This window comes from Corythoichthys intestinalis, chromosome 3, assembly GCF_030265065.1.
Source record: "Corythoichthys intestinalis isolate RoL2023-P3 chromosome 3, ASM3026506v1, whole genome shotgun sequence".
Lineage (NCBI taxonomy): Eukaryota > Metazoa > Chordata > Actinopteri > Syngnathiformes > Syngnathidae > Corythoichthys > Corythoichthys intestinalis.
This window is the reverse complement of record NC_080397.1, coordinates 34,287,391-34,309,492: the sequence shown is the minus strand read 5'-3', so window position 1 is coordinate 34,309,492 and position 22,102 is coordinate 34,287,391. Positions and strand designations below refer to the sequence as shown.

General features: G+C 38.5%; 3 protein-coding genes across 4 annotated transcripts in view; 2 read left to right on the top strand and 1 right to left on the bottom strand.

Annotated features, from left to right (window-relative positions):
• Positions 1-577: 577 nt before the first annotated feature.
• On the bottom strand, positions 578-3,659 carry asgrl1 (asialoglycoprotein receptor-like 1). The gene is made up of 8 exons (XM_057832696.1): positions 3,596-3,659; positions 3,240-3,321; positions 3,076-3,159; positions 2,927-2,995; positions 2,805-2,858; positions 2,571-2,710; positions 818-933; positions 578-751 (listed from the first exon to the last, which is right to left on the bottom strand). The coding sequence occupies exons 2-8, from the start codon at positions 3,316-3,318 to the stop codon at positions 598-600; spliced, it is 696 nt and encodes a 231-aa protein (XP_057688679.1). The 5' UTR covers positions 3,319-3,321; positions 3,596-3,659; the 3' UTR covers positions 578-597.
• A 455-nt stretch (positions 3,660-4,114) lies between these two features.
• On the top strand, positions 4,115-5,081 carry LOC130913582 (cytochrome c oxidase subunit 6A, mitochondrial). Its single transcript, XM_057832285.1, has 3 exons — positions 4,115-4,275; positions 4,568-4,710; positions 4,792-5,081. Exons 1-3 carry the CDS (start codon positions 4,170-4,172, stop codon positions 4,879-4,881), a joined length of 339 nt encoding a protein of 112 aa, XP_057688268.1. The 5' UTR covers positions 4,115-4,169; the 3' UTR covers positions 4,882-5,081.
• A 2,853-nt stretch (positions 5,082-7,934) lies between these two features.
• hps4 (HPS4 biogenesis of lysosomal organelles complex 3 subunit 2) overlaps positions 7,935-22,102 on the top strand; it is a 54,784-nt gene continuing 40,616 nt past the window's right edge. For both annotated transcript variants that reach the window (XM_057831911.1, XM_057831912.1), the window contains exon 1: positions 7,935-8,352. The gene's annotated coding sequence lies outside the window, so the exon portion shown is untranslated. The remainder of the gene's footprint in view (positions 8,353-22,102) is intronic.

Here is a 22,102-nt window from a genome sequence, read left to right as displayed (position 1 = left end):
TATTTGAAGCAGAAATAATACAAAATTACTAAATTGTTAAAAAAAAAAAAAAATCATTCACTGTGATTTCTGGATTTTTTTTACACAGTGTCTCACAGTGGACAAGCACCTACCATTAAAATTTCAAACTCGCACATCATTTCTAGGTAGAAGAATGGCAAAATCGCAGCGTGTTCAAGTACTTAATTTTCCTCACTGTATAGTAGGTTCATTGAAGACTCTTCTTGACCACGATTTTGAATGTGAGATTTTTATGACTTTGAGAAAATTGCACATCATAAAACGGCTCTGTTAAGATTCAGGTTTTTGTTTCTGTTCCCTGGCTGCCCATTGATTTCATGTGGTGTCTGCCCGCCTTGTGTGTGTCACTCCCATCAGCTTCCAGAGGTGTCTCTTCCCAGGTACTTCTCATTGTCTTGTCCAACAGAAGACAGAATTGCTTTCAAAATATAACATGAAAACAACCCATGACAGTCTCAGTACATTTATAGTTAAGACATTGGACACGCCTTTTCTATTATTTATTTATTATGAAAATGTTTGAAAATCTTTCCTACAAAATATACCCTTTACTGGGATATCATGTTGTAAGGGTACTCATGTCCTTATTTCACATATAAAATTGTATGACACGTTGCAGTCAGCGTCATTCCAACGCCGGCGAATGCGTGCATCAGTAGCATGGAGCTGCCCGCAGTCCTCGCCATTTTTTCTGAAGGCCCAATTGTCTGGCTGATCAGCATCCCAGAACCTATGAACACAACAAAAGAAATATTGTCAAGCACAAGACTTTTTTAACCTCATAACTGTGTCTTACTTTGGAGTAATTTTATAGTCAGTTCCATCCACCCAACTCCACTCTCCCTCATGTTCTCTTTCCACGAGTCCAATCCAGTATTTATAAGAGATTTCAGAAATTTCTGAAATATAATCCTACAGTGGACAATACTAGGTTAATATGATCATCCATTAATACAGTTGTATGAAAAAGTATCTGAACTTTTTGGAATTGTACACATTTCTGCATAAAATCACCATCAAATGTGATATGACCTTTGTCAAAATCACACAGATGTAAAAACAGTGTCTGCTTTAACTAAAATCACCCAAACATTTATAGGTTTTCATATTTTAATAAGGATAGCATGCAAACAATGACTGAAGGGGGAAAATAAGTCAGTGAACCATCTGCCCAATGAGACTTAAAGAGCAATTGAAACCAATTTTTACCAAACAATTTAAGTTAGGTGTGTGCCCAATCACTAATGAGTGGTTTAAAGCTTTGTCTGATGTGCATCATGGCTCGGTCAAAAGAGCTGTTTGAAGACCTACGATCAAGGATTGATCATTTGTATAAAGCTGGGAAAGGATACAGCAATTTCTAAAGGTCTGGATGTTCATCAATCGACAGTCAGAGAAGTTGTCCACAAATGGAGAGTTTGGCACTGTTGCTTCTCCCCCAAGGAGTGGCCGTCCACCCAAGATGACGCCAAGAGTTCAGCGCGGAATACTCAGAGAGGTAAAAAGAACCCTCGCGTGTCTGCTAAAGACTTCAAATAAAAGAAATCACTAGCACAGTCCAATATCTCTGCACACATCAACTATATGTAAAACTATGGCCAAGAATGGTGTTCATGGGAGGACTCCACGGAGGAAGCTGATGCTGTCTGAAAAAAACATTGTTGCTCGTTTAATGTTCGCAAATAGGCACTTGAACACTCCACAGAAGTTTTGGCAAAATATTTTGTGGACTGATGAAACCAAAGTTGAATTGTTTGGGAGTAACACACAACGTCATGTGTGGAGGAAACATGGAACAGCTCACCAAAATCAAAACCTCATCCCCACCGTGAAGCATGGTGGAGGGGGCATCATGATTTGGGGCTGTTTTGCTGCCTCAGGGCCTGGACAACTTGTAATCATTAATGGAAAAATGGATTCAAAAGTTTTGTAGGAAAACGTGGGACTGTCTGTCAGACAGTTGAAGCTAAGAAGAGGATGGATGCTGCAACAAGAAAATGATCCAAAACACAGAAGTAAATCAACTTCAGAATGGTTTCAGAAAAACAAAATACACGTTGTGGAGTGGCCAAGTCAAAGTCCAGACTTGAACCCTATTGCGATGCTGTGGCATGACCTGAAGACAGCGATTCATGCCAGACATCCCAGGAATCTGACTGAACAACAGCCGTTTTGTAGAGATGAATGGGCCAAGATTAGTCCTGATGGATGTGCCAGACTTATCTGCAGCTACAGAAAGCGTCTGGTTGAAGTTATTGCTGCCAAAGTGGGGGCCACAAAATATTAATGTGGTGGTTCAGTTACTTATTTTTCCCCCTTCTATCATTGTTTGCATACTATCCTCATTAAAATATGAAAACTTATAAATGTTTTGGTGGTTTTAGTTAAAGCAGACACTGTTTTTTCATCCGTGTGATTTTGACAAAGATCAGATCACATTTAATGGTGATTTTATGAAGAAATGTAAGAAATTCCAAATGGTTCAGATACTTTTTCATACATTGTATGTTACAGTGTAAATACTGGATGAAGCAGGACGTGTAGCTCACCAGTTCCTCCACACCGTTTACAACCACCAGATGCCCTCCATGGGAAAGGCACTGCTGCTCAGCTTTGCTCCAAGTGGCAGTGGTGGCAGACAGAAAATAGCAGCTATTTTGGAAAGACACCCATCCTTCCTTACATGCTCCTGGTTCAAGTCAGAGTATAAAAGGGACCCTGAACAGGATAGGCAGTACAAAAAAATGGATTGCTGGATGTTCTCTAGAAACGTTCATGATTACCTCTAACTGGAACATGTTTTTCTAAATGAACAATTTCTATGGTTGTCCAGTCCCCTTTAAATGGGAAGTAACAAAGAACAGTGTTAGTTACTGTATCTTAAAACAATATTTTCTTACTTTACCTGAGGCTTTCGAGCTGAGTCTTTCAAGGTGAAGTTTAATGTCGGTAATTTCTGTGTTTAACTGTGAGACTTTAGGCAGAAGAAACAATAAAAAGGCTTATATTTCCTACTGTATGAATTAGCTAACATATTTCACTTTAAAGACATACATTTAATCCCAGTTACCATCAGATGAATTAAAAGCAGGGCGACTAGGATGCAATACAGGACATATAACAATATCCTCTTCATATCTATGAAGAAAAAATGGCATTCAAGAACAGGGAGACATCTGGAAAAGTTCAACTATATAACATGATGTAATGTAATTTACCTTTTGGCAATGTCACGTTCTGTTCTGCGAACTCAAATCTCTCGGGGGGTGACTCAAACTGGCTGTACCGAGTTTCCATCACCTATAAAAGATGTGCATGTTCATTTTCGCTGGTATGTTCAAAATTATAACAATATGCTAATTTCCCCGTTGTTTTATTAGCCAAAAGCATAATAAATATAAGCACATTATGGAAACATTTACCCATCTGACAATTTTTTAAAAAGAATATATAACATTCGATAGCAGTTGTTTTTATTGGGCATCTATAATCATACATCTACAAGCGTAATTTCCATATGAACTTTTCTATTCTTTATGGAAAAATCATAAATTTCCAACACAAATGTACTTACCAATTAATCAGTTTTCCCACAACTCTTGGTCAAGCAGAAAATGTATGATTGTACAATACTGTATTGCCTGCTTGGACTATGACCATGAACTCTCAAAATGTCCTACCTTTTAAATAAAGTCAGCGACTATCGATCTGTTTGTGTGTCCAGGGCTATTAGCCCACAGTTAGGGGAACCTTATTGATTCCGTATTTCTTCTGTTTTAAATGTGCATTATTTTATTATTCAAGTTTTGCTTTTTTTTGTTATATACAGCAATGTATCAAATTCTACACAAACTCGCCTTGATAGTTACAGTCCAGTAGATGGCGGTGTCCGATTAGCTTACCACCAACACATACAAACAAAGAAGAATATACATTTATTCCTCCCTTCTATTATTTGTACAAAATAATACTTTACCTCATATAACAAAAATAACGACGGATATTATCAACGGAATAATATTTTTAAAGAACATTTAATAAATTCACATCCTTTTAAGTACGTTTTTTTCTCTCGTTTTTTTTTTTTGCTGTCACGTGACTACACATCTTACGTATATCCTGTTTGTCGGGAGTCATTTGAAACCAAGATGGCGGCCCTAAGACTTCTGACTCAAGCGTTGCTGAGGTCTTCTTTAAAGCAAACCCGTCGCCAGTTTTCTGCTGCGGCTGCTGGCGGTCACGGCGAGCAGGCTGGTGAGTCTGACATTTGATTAAAGACCAAACGTTCATTTCGATTTAACCAGGGCGCGTGACATTTTCCACAGTGACCTTGTTGCTGTGGCGTTAGCACTAACATTAACACTAACATTAGCCTAGTATCCCAGACAACAAACAGGACAAATTGAAGGTGAATGGCGCGAATATGTCGCTGTTGGAGTCACGAACCTTTGAATTAGTACTTAAAATTCATTTTTAACATTATCATTACATCTTGTTTGTTGCCATGTAAAATTCCTCTTTCCTGATTGGCTTACCATCTCTATAGCCAGGACATGGAAGATCCTCACCTTTGTGGTTGCACTGCCTGGCGTTGCTGTGTGCACGTTGAATACGTACCTGAAGGAGCAGCAACACAGCCATGAACAACCAGAGTTCGTCCCTTATTCGCACCTCCGCATTCGCACTAAGGTTGGACTTAAAAGCTTTAAATTCATCACTTTCACTTGTCTTGATACCCATGCCTCTGAAAGTTGTTTTATTTCTAAACAGAGGTTCCCTTGGGGAGATGGCAACAAATCACTCTTCCACAATCCCCACGTGAATGCCCTTCCTGATGGCTACGAGGGTCATGATGAATAAAATCCCCTTCCAAACCTCATTACAGGTGCTTGGACCAGTATTCCTCTGTAGGTTTTTCTTTCCAGGACCACACTCATTTACAGTTTACTTCTCCTGTGTGTTTACCTCTGAACACAAGGGACCTAAACCGGTAGTTCTTGGCTGTGTAAACTAACGCAAAATGCCATCTTAACTGAAATAAAGTAACGTTATTACCTCCATTTGGTGTACATTGTTTTTCTGTGTGGAGTGATGCCGTTTAACCATGTTTGTATAGAATAGTATGTAGCAGTCACAACACTAAAAGTAAAATTAACAATGCTTATCTAAATTTTGTAGGATAAACTTTTGTGCTTTGTCCTTTAATATTTTTAAATGTGAGTAATATATATCTGGAAGGAAAAGTAAAAAAAAAAAAAAAAAAAAAGACTAATATATCAGACAATGCTTTTGCGTTATGGTCAAACTAACAGCAGAAAATAGCCTTTTGTAACTGGTTGGTTGTACTTTATTTTTCATTATTTACACTGCTTATACTCAAAAAGGTCACATAGTTACAAAGAAAATTAATGAAGTCCTCACTGATGACTAGTACGTAAAAAGCTGCCCATTTGAGTCCAGTCAAGCCTTCAAAGACAAATCTCTAACTCTTGACGAGTGTAATGGCGTACTGCAAGCTACACGTCACTTTTGCTCATTAATATTCATGACGTTAGCTAATGTTACTATGGGGAGGGGGCAAACGGGAACTTGTCCCCAATAGTAAATGAATGGAAATACTGTACGAAGCATATGTTTACAGAGCTAAACCTACCAATTCTGACTGAAAATGATGTCCCTGGTGCCAAATTCACTGCTAAAGATGTGGAAGAACATACAAATGTTCCGTTAAAGAGATGGCTTGACTGTCGAGGGCTGAAAAAGAGTCGAGCCGACTTAGCCTAGCCTTAGCTTTTTTATCGACACCTCTTTCTGACGCCACTGACAATGACATGCTCCTGTTTCAACAATCTATCCTTTACCACCATATGCCTTGTCTATCTTATACATTATATCCTCTGGTTGTCTTACGTCTCTGACCGTTCTTTTGGGCAATTTACATTGCTATATTTGTGTAGCGATCGCAAATGATACTCGTTGACAGCCATCGAACACTTTAAATTTTTCATTAATGACAAATATTAATTCTACAATTTATTTAGACTTCCCCCATACTAAAGTTGTTTTTTGCAGCAGAAAAGATAACAGTGGCAGTCAGATACCATTTTAATTCTTTTCAGGTCATTCATTGTCAGACAGAAGCATCACGGCAAAACGCCACGCAAAAAAGTAAGTAAAAATATCAAAATGGCTTTGTCCTCTGAAGGACCATGCCAACCAAACAAAATGTTTACTACATATGAAATGTGAATAGCTTCACCTTGCTGGCGTTAAGCCTCCGCGAAAGTTGATCAATTCTTCACATTATTTCCTCCGAGTTTTTGGTTTCGGGAAACGTATGAAGAAAACATCCTTCATATGTCGTAATGTCGTTTCTACAAGTTCCATATAGGCAGTGTTTGATTGGCATATTGGTTTTTAAAAGATTACTCGGGAAAAGTAGCAGAAATAACATGGTTTGTAGGCGAGGGCGGGTCTATAACGTCACACTTCCGCTTTACGATGCGACGTCACGGTCTAAAAATAGCCTCCGTGTGGTACGCTATTGAATGGAAACATTTATGATTTCAATCTGAAATGGTTTTGGTTTTTTTTTTTCAAATGGAAACCTCAAGCAACACTAGGTAACTTCTCAGTTTTGGTCGATTTTAGCGACGCCACTGGACAAAAGCGGTAGTGTTTTGTATTAAGGAAGACTGCGTTTCCCATGAGGACCAGCGCACAGTGTAGTAAAATCCTGATCTAACGGTCGCCTGCAGATGGATTAAACGACATTTCTGTTTCCAGCGGTTGTGTGAAGGATGACTAGTAATAAGGTAATGAATCCAGTTGTGGCTAAAAATATCTAAAAGAGGTGTCTTCAACTAGTTGTCAGTCGACGTATCATCACAAATGTTATGCAAATACTTTATAGAGGTTGAAAAGTTACCTAGTGTTGGTTTAACTGAGGTGACTAGTTATCAGATACATGCTGCAGGACATTCTAGTAGAATGTTTATTAGTGACCAGCTGGTATTGAATCAAATGGTGTAATTGTGTCTTGTCTAATAAAAGGCATATAAAAGTATATGTATGCTCCTCAATTACATCACTCTTGTTATATCCACTGAATTGTGTAAGTCTGTGTAAACCCTAACCCATAACCTGCAAAGGAATATTATATGCTGGTTTCAATACCTGAAATAACACGACAAATCCTGCAAGGTTGTGTTGGAATATATGTAAGGAGAATAAAAATCGGCATTCATTCAACAATCCAGTTTATCATTTCGCATACTATCCTAAATTTCATCCATGTATAGAACTGGACAACAGAATTAAAAATTTGACCCCAGATTGAGAAACGTTTTCATTGATTCAGAAACACAAAGCGAACTAGCTGCGAAAAGTTGTACTCTGCGGCGTTAGTAACAGCGGACATCTTGGAGCAGTGGACTTCTCTGGCAGGCTCTTGAAGCGGACCGTAGGTGAGTGTTTTACCATCTCCACTAAAATACTCACAACTTTGCAAAATATTGGAGATTTTCATACGGGTTGGTTCATAAACTGTAGTAAAGTGGCTCTGATTCAGGCTGTTTTGAAGGAAAAAAAGTATATAGATAATTTACTCTGACGTTTATGTAAAACCAAGCTGGCTGAAAATCGAGCATTTTTTAGCCATTTCATAGAACAGTTATTTTTCGCATATGGCACTGGCACAAAATGGCCGACAAGTGATAACGGTCGTCTCCGTTGCCTCATGACACGCATCTAGGTCTCTCCATGTGTTATATATGATAAACTAACCAGGAAACGGAAGAAAGGAGGCTGTTTTATAGACATACTTAATGATGATTGGCTGAAGGGCGGCCTCAACTTCCTCATAAGCCAATCAGTGCCAGTGTCTAAGGATGTGGGCGTTGCGGCAGATAAACCTCAATGCGCGGCAAACAGCAACACGCAGTAACGCATAGGGAGATTCGTTCGGTCTCGTTCTTCTAGAAGATTCGTTCTTTTGAACGAATCGTTCGCGACCGACTCAACACTAATGCACACATAATAAAAACAAAATGGCGATTCCCGACCCGTACGCACGTACATCCCCGTCGTTTTACAGATGGGAGTATTGTCGCTACTTTAGCATAATTGACACGAAAGGAAAGAACATGTATGTGAAGTGCACATTATGTCCAGGAGATAAGTGTTTGTCCACGTCTATTATAAGTAATTCGAATCTCAAGAGACATCTAAAAAAAACGCACACCGACCTACTAAAACTAAAGGTAGACGTCGAAGACCCTGATGATGATTTTGGTCATGTCCACGCTCCTCGTAGAAGTCGCCGAAGGCAAGGTAAGATGATCTCATCTTCTCTCAACACAAACAGATTTACGAACAATTTTCTGGCAAGTCAACAGAAGTTGAAGTTAAATTAGGTATTGTACACGAGCGAACGCAGCCGCGTTCACGAACCTGGAAGTGAAAGACTTCCCACAAACACAAGTAAACGCTCTATTATTTGCCTCGTTTTCGTGTTTATTTTTATTTTTTAAGAACGAAGATGTGATTCAAAATACACAAACGTTCAGGGGAACTCCCAGTAATCTGCCTCGTTTTCGAGTTTTCACTAGTCACCTTAAAATGGCAGGCTGTTCTTTTGATGTTTGCCCATATTTTCGTTTAAAAACACCCCAGATAGCAGTCCGACATTGAATAAACTTTAATTTTCCATCAAAATTATCAGTATGGTTGACATCGAAATTTTCGACGTCAAATGACGGTTGGGTTAACACTGTTTTATGGTTGATGAACTAATGTTGGCAAACAGTTGATTCATGATTGACCGGGAAATATGATTGAAAAGTCATTGAATTATGGATGAGCGGGCGTTTTGGTTGAAAACATAACATTGATTCAGCGTTGTTCCAATGTTATTAATAATTGAAATTAGGGCTGCAGCTATCGAATATTTTAGTAATCGAGTATTCGACTGAAAATTCTATCGAGTAATCGTATAAAACATTTTTTTTTTTTTTTTTAGGTAAAGAGCAATTATAAATATACATGAGAAAACAAGACATTTCATCGAATACTGTAACATTTTCAACCAATGTCTTTATTTTCAATGTACATTGTTGAAAACTGCCAACGATTGCATCTCAGATGTGACTAGAAAAAAAAAGACTAATTCACTGCTTTCACTCAAAAAACTTCTAGATCTTATTAAAAAAAAAAAAAAAAAAAACAGGGCTGCAGCTATCAAATATTTTAGTAGTCGATTAATCGATGGACTACTTAGTTCCAATAATCGAGTAATCGGATAAGGTACATGAAAAATTAAAATACCTGAGCTGAGCCTCAAACGGTATTAATTTTTTTTTTTTTAAATGAGGATCTATGTACAACATAAGAACAATTGGCTTACTTACACAGAAAAAGTCCGCTAGCTTAAATGCTATAATATGCTAGTTTTTTTTTTTTTTTTTTTTTTTTTACAATGCTCTTAACAAATGGTTCAGACACATATTCCCACAAAAACCGCTAAATATACCTATAAATTAAATTATGAACACATTAAAAACATTAGCTCAAACAAAAGCTTACGTTGGTCTTAACAGGGAGCAGTTGGATTCAGCCATCTGAAAAGAGGCAGACCAGAGCGCAGTGTATCCACTCTAATCAATCAAACAAAATGCAAACACTTTCAAAATAAACCAGTACAACGCCACTTTAATTAAACAAATACTCGAAGTAACAAAATTTAATTAGAATATTTTTTTCTAATCGAATACTCGAGTTAATCGTTTAATCGTTGCAGCACAAAAAAAAAAAAAATCTTATTTCTTACCTAAAAATGTCCTTACGCTTGATAACACACATTACTCAAAAGTTAAGTGTTTTTTCCCCCACCTGTTTCAATTGAATTTCCATTTGTGTCAAGCTATTTTTAAGTTGTAGTTAAGTTTTAAGTTAGGCTAAACTGCAAGTCTTGATAGGATTTTGAGTTTTTGCAGTTTGCAGAGTTCAAAATAAATGTATGATACCTGTTGTATTGGAGCACATTAGGGACCAGTGCTACTTGGCTTTATTATATTTTTATTTTACATCCTCATTACTCTTCAGCGCTACGTTTTTACAGATTAAAGTCTGGATGTAAGACAAGTTAGCCACACATCAACAGTAGTCATAATTAATAGAAATCTAGCCCTCCGCAGGGCTAACGTTACGTGAGCAAGAGACAGTAACGTTAATCTTATTTATTAGCGCTGAGAAGTCTACTGCTTTAAGATGGCGGCTGTTTACTAATGCCGCTGAGTCCATGATTTAGCATCTAGTTCTAGTTCTAATGTGATATCTATGAGACGAATCAGACGATACCTGCTACCACCGTAGCATCACGTGAGCGTAGTTTTTAGCAACGTCGGCATCGTTTGTAGCGGCTGTCGGTTGCAGTCAGATATTATTGCTGCCTCCTTCTTCAGCTCTTTGTCCCGCATTAAAAGTAGTCCGGGCAAAACGTGATGCTTGGATCTGGCAAAATCAAACGATTCCTCGAGGCGAATAAAATTACTTGGATCAGTTTTTAAAGTCGAGTTACTCGAGTTGCTCGAGTATTCGTTTCAGGTCTAATCGAAATGACGTTTAGTTTTTGTAAGGATTTCAACGTTGAAACAACATTAATTGAGGGTGCAAAAGTGACGTTAATTGAGGGTGCAAAAGTGACGTTGATTCAACGATATAAGATGGACAGCGGAATGTTGATCCAACATCTTTTCAACGTCGGTCTGCTATCTGGGACCCTCGTCACATTCTATCAAATTGTATATACAATCAGACAGCCATGATTTACCCTTTCCTTCATCGTTATTCTTCATTTTAGCAAATTTTGCAACAGTTCAAACGTCGCCCCACTTCAACAAGGTTTACGGCAAAAGAATGCACATTCGACCCAACTGTGTGCATGAACTAATCAACATTTTCTTGCAGAATAGTAATATTTATCAATAGAGGTGGGAATCTTTAGGCACCTAACGATTCGATTACGATGCAGAGGTTACGATTCGATTATTGATGCACCCCCTCAGCACCCCCCTATTAGCTGCTCTTAAAAGGATCCTTGATCTTAAAGACATGTAGGGCTATGATAAACCACAATTGTTCTCTTGTACTAAAATAGGTTGTAAGAAACACATAAAATGTTAAATCAATGGCAATATTTTATAATATTTTAGTACATATTTTGACCGATAGTTGGCGCCATGTTTTGCGGACTCGGAGTGATAACGTAATTGGGACGTTTCCAATTGTGCACAAAAATTGTGTAGGGCTGTCCCAAATGATTAATTTCCTCCCGATTAGTCAGCCGACTATTTATACGATTAGTCGACTAATCTAATATTTAAAAAAAAATTTTTTTTTTTACTACTTTATTAATGAATTTTTTGTTGAAGCTTATTAATCCAAAAAAACATTTTGGAACACCTAAATTCTTTATTAACGTATAAATAAATAACATAAATATCAATAATAAATCACAAACAATGAGGTCAAATGCTGCTGGCATTAACTAGTGCAAAAAATATATAAACGGAAACACTGTGACTTCACCTTTTTAACAGGAGTCAAAACAATTCTTACTCTCTCTGTGGTATGTCATTGTCTATATTGTTCTAAATGTTAAAATGAATTGCAATGTCCCGGACAACCATTTTCAGAATACTTTGTATGAGTTCAGATGCTTTTTCTGGTATGCATTCCGCATTTTTGGGGGAGGGGAAAAACTGTTCAACTTTTGTTTGTTTTAACCTGAAAATAGATAAAGTAGAGGGCACACTGAAATATTACCACAATTATTTTGAAGGAAAGGCACACATACTCACAGTAACAAAAATTAAATATATCGTATTAATTTTATAGTATACTACTATATTTATATAGTATAGATGTCCCGATCCGATATTTGGATCGGATCGGACGCCAATATGGGCAAAAAAATCTGTATCGGATCGGCTGACACGGAAAAATTCCTATCCAGACTTCCGATCCATTTTTTTGAAGATCCGGTCCGGGTTTTCCAGCGCACCGATATAGATAATCCATTCCAGTTTTTGCTTTGGTTTCCCTAAAATCCGGTCCGCATTTTACGGCACTCCTTCAACACACTACATTACCCGTCTCCCAATTTACCGAGAGACTTTATCGGTAAAAATGTCAGCAGTGTGGGATCATTTCACCTTAAAGGACGACAAAGACGAAGAGGCAGAGCGCAACTTATGCCACAATAAAGTCAAGCGTGGTGGTAAAGCTGTAAGAAGTTTAAATTCAACCAACCTAATCAAGCATTTAGTGAAATACCACCACAAACAATATAAGGAGTTTGTTGAAAAAAACAAAGACAAAAAGAAAGGTCCTACGCAACTTACAATGGCAGAAACTTTTGTCTATGCGTGACAAACTGGCACTCGACAGTCCCAAAGCCCAGGGAATAACAAGAGTCATTGCCGAAGAATTCATTCTGGAAGACGAGCCATTATCTCTCGTGAGTAAAGACGCACCATCCAACACTTTTATGCTGCATTCCAGAGAAGTGGGAAGTCGGATTTATCCCACTCGGATGGTACCAGTTCCGACCTCAAAGCGTTCCAAGCAAATGTAAACAACAAAGATGGCTGATCGCGACGATGTGTGTTTTATTTTGGCCATCCAAAGACATTTTGACCTTCAGCGAACCTGCCTTCCTATAAGCGATCAAATAGTAGAGGAAAAACGACGTCTGCGTTATTGCCCACACTGTAAACTGCCTTTTTTTAGTTACATCCTTTGCTGATCGTCAATATAAAAACATAGCACAACAAAGATAATTCACTGTATGAGGAAAAAATACATGGCGTCTCAAATAAACTTGATTTACTTCATTATTGTGTTATCATTCAATACGTTTTCTTGAGCGCCATTTTGTCCAGTGACGTCAGATTGAAACAACTTGGAAGTCAGGGTAGTTATTTTTTCTCCGACTTCGCGACTTGGACCTCCCAGTTTGAGTGGCGTTCCAATGATAGTTTCCAAGTCGGAGGTCGGAAAAGTCCGACATCCCACTTTTCTGGAACGCAGCATTAGAACCACGGTACAACATGCCCAGACGTCATTACATCCTTCAGCAATTCGGCCAAGGAAGATTCGAATTCAGCTGTGTAAGATTCGAGAACAATTCACAAACATCCAAATTCCGATTATTGAAATATGTCAAGTAAAGCGGAACTAATACACAGCGCGGTCTTCGGGATGCAATGAGAAACGGACGTCATTGCGTCCCGAGAGTAAACATCATGCTTGTCTAATAGATCTCATATGTATATAGAACTAGATGCAAAATGACAGACTGGACGCCGTTAGCAACACATGCATTGAAAACTACGTGCGTTAGTAAACAGCCGCCATCTTAAAGCAGGAGACTTTCCTTGTAGGCTGGTGTAGTGAACCTTCCAAGCGAACCTAATTAACTTTTTATCTAAAATACTCCTAAATCGGCAAAATCTTGACTTGAATCTATCTTCAAAACAGTTTTAAAACTTTCACATGTCAAAAGTAGACAGAAGGGAAATTATGGAATAACGGGAGCAATTTTAACAACTAAGTTGATTCTCAAAATTAAATTAATTGAATGTAGTTTAAAGCTGCTGATACAGAATGGGGACTTGAGTATTTTATTTTATTTTATTTTTTAAAATGTTAACTTGATACTGAAATAGTCGTTTATTTAAACTTGAGAGGCTTTTTATACAATTATTGTAACTAATGCATGAAACATTAAAAGCATCTAATAGCTTGGGGGGTTTGTGGGATTTTCCACTGACAGTTTACAATATTATTTGCGCGTTTTACTGACTGACTATGCCATTTCTGTTTGTTATTTATAATGTTTTGTGTTTGTCACTGAATAAACAGGTCAGTTTCTTGTTACCAACCATTGTGTGTTATTCAAACTCACCTAATTCAGCTGGCTAGTTGTTATCAAGAGTACTAAAACCCTTTTCAACATGAGTCTGACAACTAAGTAAGGAGGCTAAATAACTTTAAACTTTAATACATACTCAGATAGGCCGGTATCTGTAACAGCCAGTATCGGTATCGGATCGGAAGTGCAAAACAATATTGGTATCGGATCGGAAGTGCAAAAACCTGGATTGGGACATCCCTAGTATATACACAATAATACTTTATAATATAAAGTAACTAACATTAGTGCAGTCATGGATAGGGCTGTCCCAAACGACTAAGTCTCTCCCGATTAGTCAGCCGACTATTTTTACGATTAGTCGACTAATCTTATAATTAAAAAAAAAAGTTTTTGTTTTTTTTGTTTACTAATTTAGCAATGAAATTTTTGTTGACGCTTATCAATTCACAAAAAACATATTGGAACACTTCAATTATTTATTAAAGTACAAATAAACACGTAAATAACAATAATAAATCACAAATAAACAATGAGTTCAAATGCTGATCGAATTAACTAGTGTAGCATCCCGATTGAAAAGATGGTCTCTTAAACTGATGGTTTACAACTTTTATTCCATCCTTGATGTAATCACACTGTAAGAGCTACGGTGCACAAAAATAAAACAACACAATTAGAAATTAACAAAAACTTTTCACCTTTTTCCTTTTAAACCTTATTTATATATCAATGAATTGCCTATATGAATTGCCTTTACCTTAATTTATTACCTTATCATTGACAATCTCTCCCTTGAGTGCAATCACTGTATATACTGTATATATTTATGACCGTTTAACCTTATATAATTTCCTATACCATAAAATAAACCATAACATGAAATAAACCTTTCAGTTAGCATTAAGAACAATACTAATAGCACTTATAGGCCCATTGTCAATGAAACATTATTATTTAGTAAGGCGACAGCACCCTCTGGTGTACAAAAAATGAAAAAACAAAAAAAATTTTTTTACAAACTGGGTGTCGGCGCTTGAGGTGTTTATTCACGGCCGACGTGCAACCAAGCTTGGCATTGAAGAGACAGGACAGAAGAGTGTACCCTCCTTTGTTTCTTTGAAATAAGTCAATGTTTTGGACAATCTGGTGCGCTTTTTTCGGCTTTGTGCCGCTTTCCCCGCTTGCATACAGAGCATCCGACATTCTGAACTTTCCACGCATGTATTTTTTTAGCCCTTCATTAACCGTCGACGGGATGTTGTGCTCGTCGACGGATTTACGTCATCGATGACGTCGACTACGTCGACTAGTCGGGACAGCTCTAGTCATGGATTACAGAAAATAGGCCAGTTCTGTTTCCATATATATTTTTTTATTATATTATGTATATACAGGATATATGTATATATTTTCCCCAAGTGGGAGCTTCCATGATCCTAATAAATTTAATAATAATTAAAAAATATATGATATAATTATATATATATATTATTTTATTAAATAAAAATACAGGTTGATACGACGCAGATAAAGGCAACTTCCATTAAAAAAATCGTGAGAAAGTTGTATGGATTTACAATCCGCTAGCTTGTTCTTTCTTGTTGTCTTCGAAAATTACACTTGGGTGACTGCGTCCCAAGTGTCCGTTCATAGCCGACGTGCCACCGTGGTATGCGAGCTCAGCTTAGCAAAGAGTACACACAGTGGCACCCTCTATATTTTCCTTGAAATAATTCCAGGCTCTGGCTATTCTGGTCCGCTTTTTTGGCTTTATGCCGCTTTCACGTGTTACCAATTCTGCCCTTTTTGGTCATTGGAGGTGTTTTCAACTCCTCGCCGTAGTGAGGAGTGAACCGGCAATTCACTTGGCTCGTTGTCGTCGGTTCGTCCGATTTCCTCCTCAGGACGGCGGCGTGCATAAAAACACCGAGAGGCGTCGGATGGCTCTTTATGGATACTTTTATTGACCCAAACAACGTGGGGGATGCCAACTCCGCGCTACCCGCGCAATTTCCCAACTCACTGATCTTGCGCCCTCTCTCTCGCTCACTTTCTTCCTCTTTGCTCAATCTGATAATGCCGGTCACATTGAAATAACAGCGGCCCCCTTGGGGGTGCCAGTAACAACCGCTTGCATTGCGAGCGCCCGCCATTCTAAACTTTATCCGCATGTAACTTTTTTTTTTAACCCGTCATTACCGTCGATGGTATGTTTTGCCCGTCGACGCGTTTACGTCACTGATGACGTCGACAACGTTGACTAGTCGGGACAGCTCTAGATTCGATTAAGATTCAGAGGCTACGATTCCATTATTGATGCACCCCCTCAGCTACTAGCTGCTTTTAAAAGGATCCTTGATCTTAAAGACATGTAGGGCTCTGATAAACCACAATTGTTATCTTGTACAAAAATATGTTGTTAGAAACACATAAAATGTCAAATCAATGGCAATATTTTATAATATTTAGTACATATTTCGACCAATAGTTGGCGCCATGTTTTGCGGGCTTGGAGTGATAACGTAATTGGGACGTTTCCAATTGTGTTCAACAATTGTGTATTGCTGCCTATACTCGATATGTAAAATGCCATGATGTGCTGCTTTTGGATGCAATTTCCAGTCAAATAGAAACAAGGGGAGTGATGTGAGTCTCTACAGATTTCCTATTGACAAGAAAAGGAGAGAAGTTTGGGAAAATGCCAGTAGAGTGACAAAACTTCCCAAAGACCCAAGGCTTTGTTCTCGCCATTTTTCTCCTACCGCGTTTGAGGCTTTTAGTCGACGACAACTTATGACAGCGCACACCGGAGCGGCTGGATATAAGCGAGACTAAAATCAAATGCTGTTCCAACTATTGTCCCTCACAAGAAGCCCCAACACGCTCGGATAGCAAATGAAATGCGCGCAATAAAGCGCCAAAGACAAGAAGCTGCTGGCCGCTCTCTTAAGCTACATTCACACCGGCTGCGTCATTTACTTGCGGTGCGTCGGGTTCCCATTGAAAGTCAATGTAAACGCGCAAATAGGCACGTCAAGCTGCCTCACGTCGGGGTGTCGCGATGACACCAAATTGACTGTCGCGCGCCAAATTTAATGCGCCGCAAGGAGATGGTTTGGTTGAACTTTCTGCGACCGAGTTCGGCGTCGATGGGGAAGCAGCCAATCGAATACGTTTTCTCATTCACGTGACTTTAGCTGCCGGAGCCGGAAACCTGCCGCCACATCCGGTGGACACAAGTCCAAACATTTCGAACTACTCAGAAAATGGAAGGCGCTTTGATAATTGCTGTGGGTGACCATTCTGTCCTTTACAACACGACGTTGCCAACATAGAAAAACCGTAACAAGAAGGACGCTGCCTGGAGGGAAATAAGAGATGTGCTCAATATTTCTGGTAAGTACTTAAAGCCGCAGCTAATGCAAAAAAGGTAGCAAACGCTAAATTATGGGCTATAGTACTTAAAGCCAACAACTTACTACAACTCGGACAAAACGGGAAAACTGCTCTGCTTCATTTGTTTACAATTACAGTGCCTTGCAAAAGTATTCGGCCCCCTCGAATCTTGCAACCTTTCGCCACATTTCAGGCTTCAAACATAAAGATATGAAATTTAATTTTTTTGTCAAGAATCAACAACAAGTGGGACACAATCGTGAAGTGGAACAACATTTATTGGATAATTTTAACTTTTTTAACAAATAAAAACCTGAAAAGTGGGGCGTCCAATATTATTCGGCCCCTTTACTTTCAGTGCAGCAAACTCACTCCAGAAGTTCAGTGAGGATCTCTGAATGATCCAATGTTGTCCTAAATGACCGATGATGATAAATAGAATCCACCTGTGTGTAATCAAGTCTCCGTATAAATGCACCTGCTCTGTGATAGTCTCAGGGTTCTGTTTAAAGTGCAGAGAGCATTATGAAAACCAAGGAACACACCAGGCAGGTCCCAGATACTGTTGTGGAGAAGTTTAAAGCCGGATTTGGATACAAAAAAAATTCCCAAGCTTTAAACATCTCAAGGAGCACTGTGCAAGCCATCATATTGAAATGGAAGGAGCATCAGACCACTGCAAATTTACCAAGACCCGGCCGTCCTTCCAAACTTTCTTCTCAAACAAGGAGAAAACTGATCAGAGATGCAGCCAAGAGGCCCATGATCACTCTGGATGAACTGCAGAGATCTACAGCTGAGGTGGGAGAGTCTGTCCATAGGACAACAATCAGTCGTACACTGCACAAATCTGGCCTTTATGGAAGAGTGGCAAGAAGAAAGCCATTTCTCAAAGATATCTATAAAAAGTCTCGTTTAAAGTTTGCCACAAGCCACCTGGGAGACACACCAAACATGTGGAAGAAGGTGCTCTGGTCAGATGAAACCAAAATTGAACTTTTTGGCCACAATGCAAAACGATATGTTTGGCGTAAAAGCAACACAGCTCATCACCCTGAACACACCATCCCCACTGTCAAACATGGTGGTGGCAGCATCATGGTTTGGGCCTGCTTTTCTTCAGCAGGGAAAGGGAAGATGGTTAAAATTGACGGGAAGATGGATGCAGCCAAATACAGGAACATTCTGGAAGAAAACCTGTTGGTATCTGTACAAGACCTGAGACTGGGACGGAGATTTATCTTCCAACAGGATAATGATTCAAAACATAAAGCCAAATCTACAATGGAATGGTTAAAAAATAAACGTATCCAGGTGTTAGAATGGCCAAGTCAAAGTCCAGACCTGAATCCAATCGAGAATCTGTGGAAAGAGCTGAAGACTGCTGTTCACAAACACTCTCCATCCAACCTCACTGAGCTCGAGCTGTTTTGCAAGGAAGAATGGGCAAGAATGTCAGTCTCTCGATGTGCAAAACTGATAGAAACATACCCCAAGCGACTTGCAGCTGTAATTGGAGCAAAAGGTGGCGCTACAAAGTATTAACGCAATGGGGCCGAATAATATTGCACGCCCCACTTTTCAGTTTTTTATTTGTTAAAAAAGTTTAAATTATCCAATAAATTTTGTTCCACTTCACGATTGTGTCCCACTTGTTGTTGATTCTTGACAAAAAATTTAAATTTTATATGTTTATGTTTGAAGCCTGAAATGTGGCGAAAGGTTGCAAGGTTCAAGGGGGCCGAATACTTTTGCAAGGCACTGTATCTAGCGGAGCAGCGGCGAGTTTGGCGCCGACTGACGTGGAAATGCACATTGATGGCGTTTCTTGATAAATTTGTAGCATTGAGAAAGACCTCTATCAATTTCGGTTAGTTTGCATGTGCGTAAAGTTTCGAAGGCACGTGCATGTAAGATTTCTGTGCGGTATGGAAGCAATTTTAACCCTATATTGCCGTATGTATCACATTTGATACACCTAAAATTTCATGATTTTGAGACTAAATCAGAGTTTTGACATTTCTTTTTGAAAAAAAAATGATGGATGCAAGTCTACACATGCATCTGCAGGTTCCATGAAAAAAACAAACAGGATATAGCAAGGGTTATAAATATCTGAGCGCTTATAACACATATTTATTTTGACTTTTCCTTTTACAAATTTGAAGAAAAGGTTTCATTAGGACTGATTCTCTGATAATTGCTTCATATTGCTCGCATTAAAGGGTTTTAAGGAACAAAAAACTCGTCATATCTGCTCATAGGAATGCCATGACCTCTATATGACACTGTGACTATTGCAGCATTGTTACTATGTTGTTGTTTTTTTAAAAATTTTATTTCAACTTACCGATATCTATTTATCTATTTAAAAAAAAAAAATGGACATGAGCCAAGACGAACATCAGAGTTTGATATGGGACTCCTCTCCTTGCATAGAGCCTGTCTGTCCCGAGACTACACCCTCAATAGACTGGCCTCCTGGACCACCTGCCTTGGGAAGCACGCTGAAAGACTGCACACCAGCAATGGGTCACATCGCAGAAACGCCAGCCTGTGCTACTCCCCTTCCACAGTTAGCTGAGGACCCCTCCTCTTTCACCCCGGCAGTCACACCACAAAGGCCGCGCGGTATGTATAAAGTTTATTAATCGACGTAAACGATGTTTGTGTTGGACCTGCTGTGATTGTGTTGTAATGGCATGAACCACCTCTTTTTTTTTTTTTTTTTTATACAGGTGAAAAGCGAAAGGCGGGAGACTCCGTGGGAGACCAGGAGAAGGAGATTCTCCAAGCCATCAAATTCCACAGAAACAATGCACCAACGGACAAAATAAACCCCTGTCTTCTGGCAGTTCAAGAGCTGATTGACACACTTCCAAAGATGAAGCAACAAGAGCTTCAATTAAAGTTGCATCTGCTTGTGTTTGAGTTTGTGAAGGCACACGGGAGCTCTGAGTAGTTAATTTCTTTTATTTTTTTTTACTGTGTGAATTTTTTTCTTCTACAACTTTTGTACTATTGTACTATATTTTGCAGTGGGGAATTAAAGTTGAATTAGTATCGAATTGATCTCTTGCTGTCTGGTCTATTATGTATGGTGTATCAAAGGAGTCAAATTACAATCATACTGAAATGATTCGCAGTGTAGTTGAAAAAATGGCTTACATAGGTTTTTGCATTCTTCTGTGTACATAGGTTTGTTAAACTTTTTTTTTTTCTTTTCAAACTTTTATTCATTCCTATTTTATTTGTTAGCTAGTTAGGTATTGTACAGCTAAACTCATAGTTACAACTTGGGTTTTCATTTATCATACCAAAATTTCTCTTTCCATTTATATGAGCATTAAAACATCAGGCATTAACTAAAAAATGAATAAAGGAGTAGTATGAAATGTAAACTTAGAAAATCCAACCCCCCTGCACCAACAGGTTAGCTGACAACTGTCATTAGTACATAAATAGTTGATTACAATATTATTTATCCACACAAACATTTTTATGTTCTTAACCTCTTAGTTTTCAAACAGGTGGTTAAATGCAAGGAACGTAATGAATTGGATGTAGTTTGTAATGATTGTGTGTTCAAGATATGACAGGCCTTAGCAAGAATTGAAATACTTGGTGATAGATTGGCTCGGACATAGCTAATGTAGGGGTTCCAGCAGATCTTGTCATCGATTAATACTAAGGGTGTAATGGTATATGTATTTGTATTGAAACGTTTCGGTACGTGGGGCTCTGTTCGGAACGGAGGTGTACCGAACGAGATTCTGACGCAATGTAACCCTTACTTTTCGAGGCTGTGAGTCGTTCGGGTTACAGTTTCTTTGTGTCGATTATATTTACTCCGTCTTCTCTACTATAATGAGGACCAACACGGTAGGATAGTATAACCCAGAAACGTCAACGGCGCGACAACGTGGCCGCCGCGAGAACGCAGTGAAACGCGGGCGTTAAAGTCAATCAGCCAATGCGCGCAAGTCGCAGTGCGGCCGCGTGTTAGACGCGTCCCAGAAGCGGCTCAACACGACGCACGCGAAAAGAACTGTAGAGTTTATTATTTGACACGAGACGCGAGCCTCCGGCGTCAATACTACTACCGGTAGCTAGGATCGGGCAGATCGGAAGTCACTCGTGTAAAAATACAGTGGATCCGGTCGATTTTCAAACGAATATGCAATCATAACCCACTTTTTGAGTCCATCAGATCTCCTGAGTGTTAGATTGGGGCACAGTTGACTTGTCTATGTTAATTTACTGCTGTCTTCTCTGCTATAATAATAACCAACACGGCCCGGTGTTCAATGCAAAACCTTCCTACCACAACAAAACAAGTAGGAACTAATATTCACATAGGTACTAAATTTATACAACATAAAATATACAATATAAATGAATACTAAATCACATTTGTAAAATATAAACGCATAATAAAATAAATAATAGCCCATTTAAATAAAATAATTTAAAATGAGCTAAAACACCTGTAATTAAATAATAAGAATAATACACAGATCCTGCTTACACAAATTTAATTTCTGTGTGGCGCTTTAACTTGAGAAAATCCACCAATAAAGCTTTTGAGAACCATTCATAAGAAAAAAAAATGATTCATTGAGGCATTTCATTTGTAAAATACATGTTAAAATCTTTGTCATTGGGATTGCTTTTCTCTTTAGCACAGGACTTTTTTCTTCTTTCTTTCAGAAAGAAAACTGACCAACGCGGGGTCTGAAAGGCAAATTG

Excerpts from the sequence above, each read along its gene's own strand:
- asgrl1 (XM_057832696.1), bottom strand. The coding sequence starts at position 3,318 with ATGGAAACTCGGTACAGCCAGTTTGAGTCACCCCCCGAGAGATTTGAG. Across the intron at positions 2,859-2,926 it reads ACTCAGCTCGAAAGCCTCAG|GGGACTGGACAACCATAGAA; the intron begins GTAAAGTAAGAA and ends TCCCATTTAAAG. Across the intron at positions 752-817 it reads GACTATAAAATTACTCCAAA|GTTCTGGGATGCTGATCAGC; the intron begins GTAAGACACAGT and ends TTGTGTTCATAG.
- LOC130913582 (XM_057832285.1), top strand. The coding sequence starts at position 4,170 with ATGGCGGCCCTAAGACTTCTGACTCAAGCGTTGCTGAGGTCTTCTTTA. Across the intron at positions 4,276-4,567 it reads CGGTCACGGCGAGCAGGCTG|CCAGGACATGGAAGATCCTC; the intron begins GTGAGTCTGACA and ends CCATCTCTATAG. Across the intron at positions 4,711-4,791 it reads ACCTCCGCATTCGCACTAAG|AGGTTCCCTTGGGGAGATGG; the intron begins GTTGGACTTAAA and ends ATTTCTAAACAG.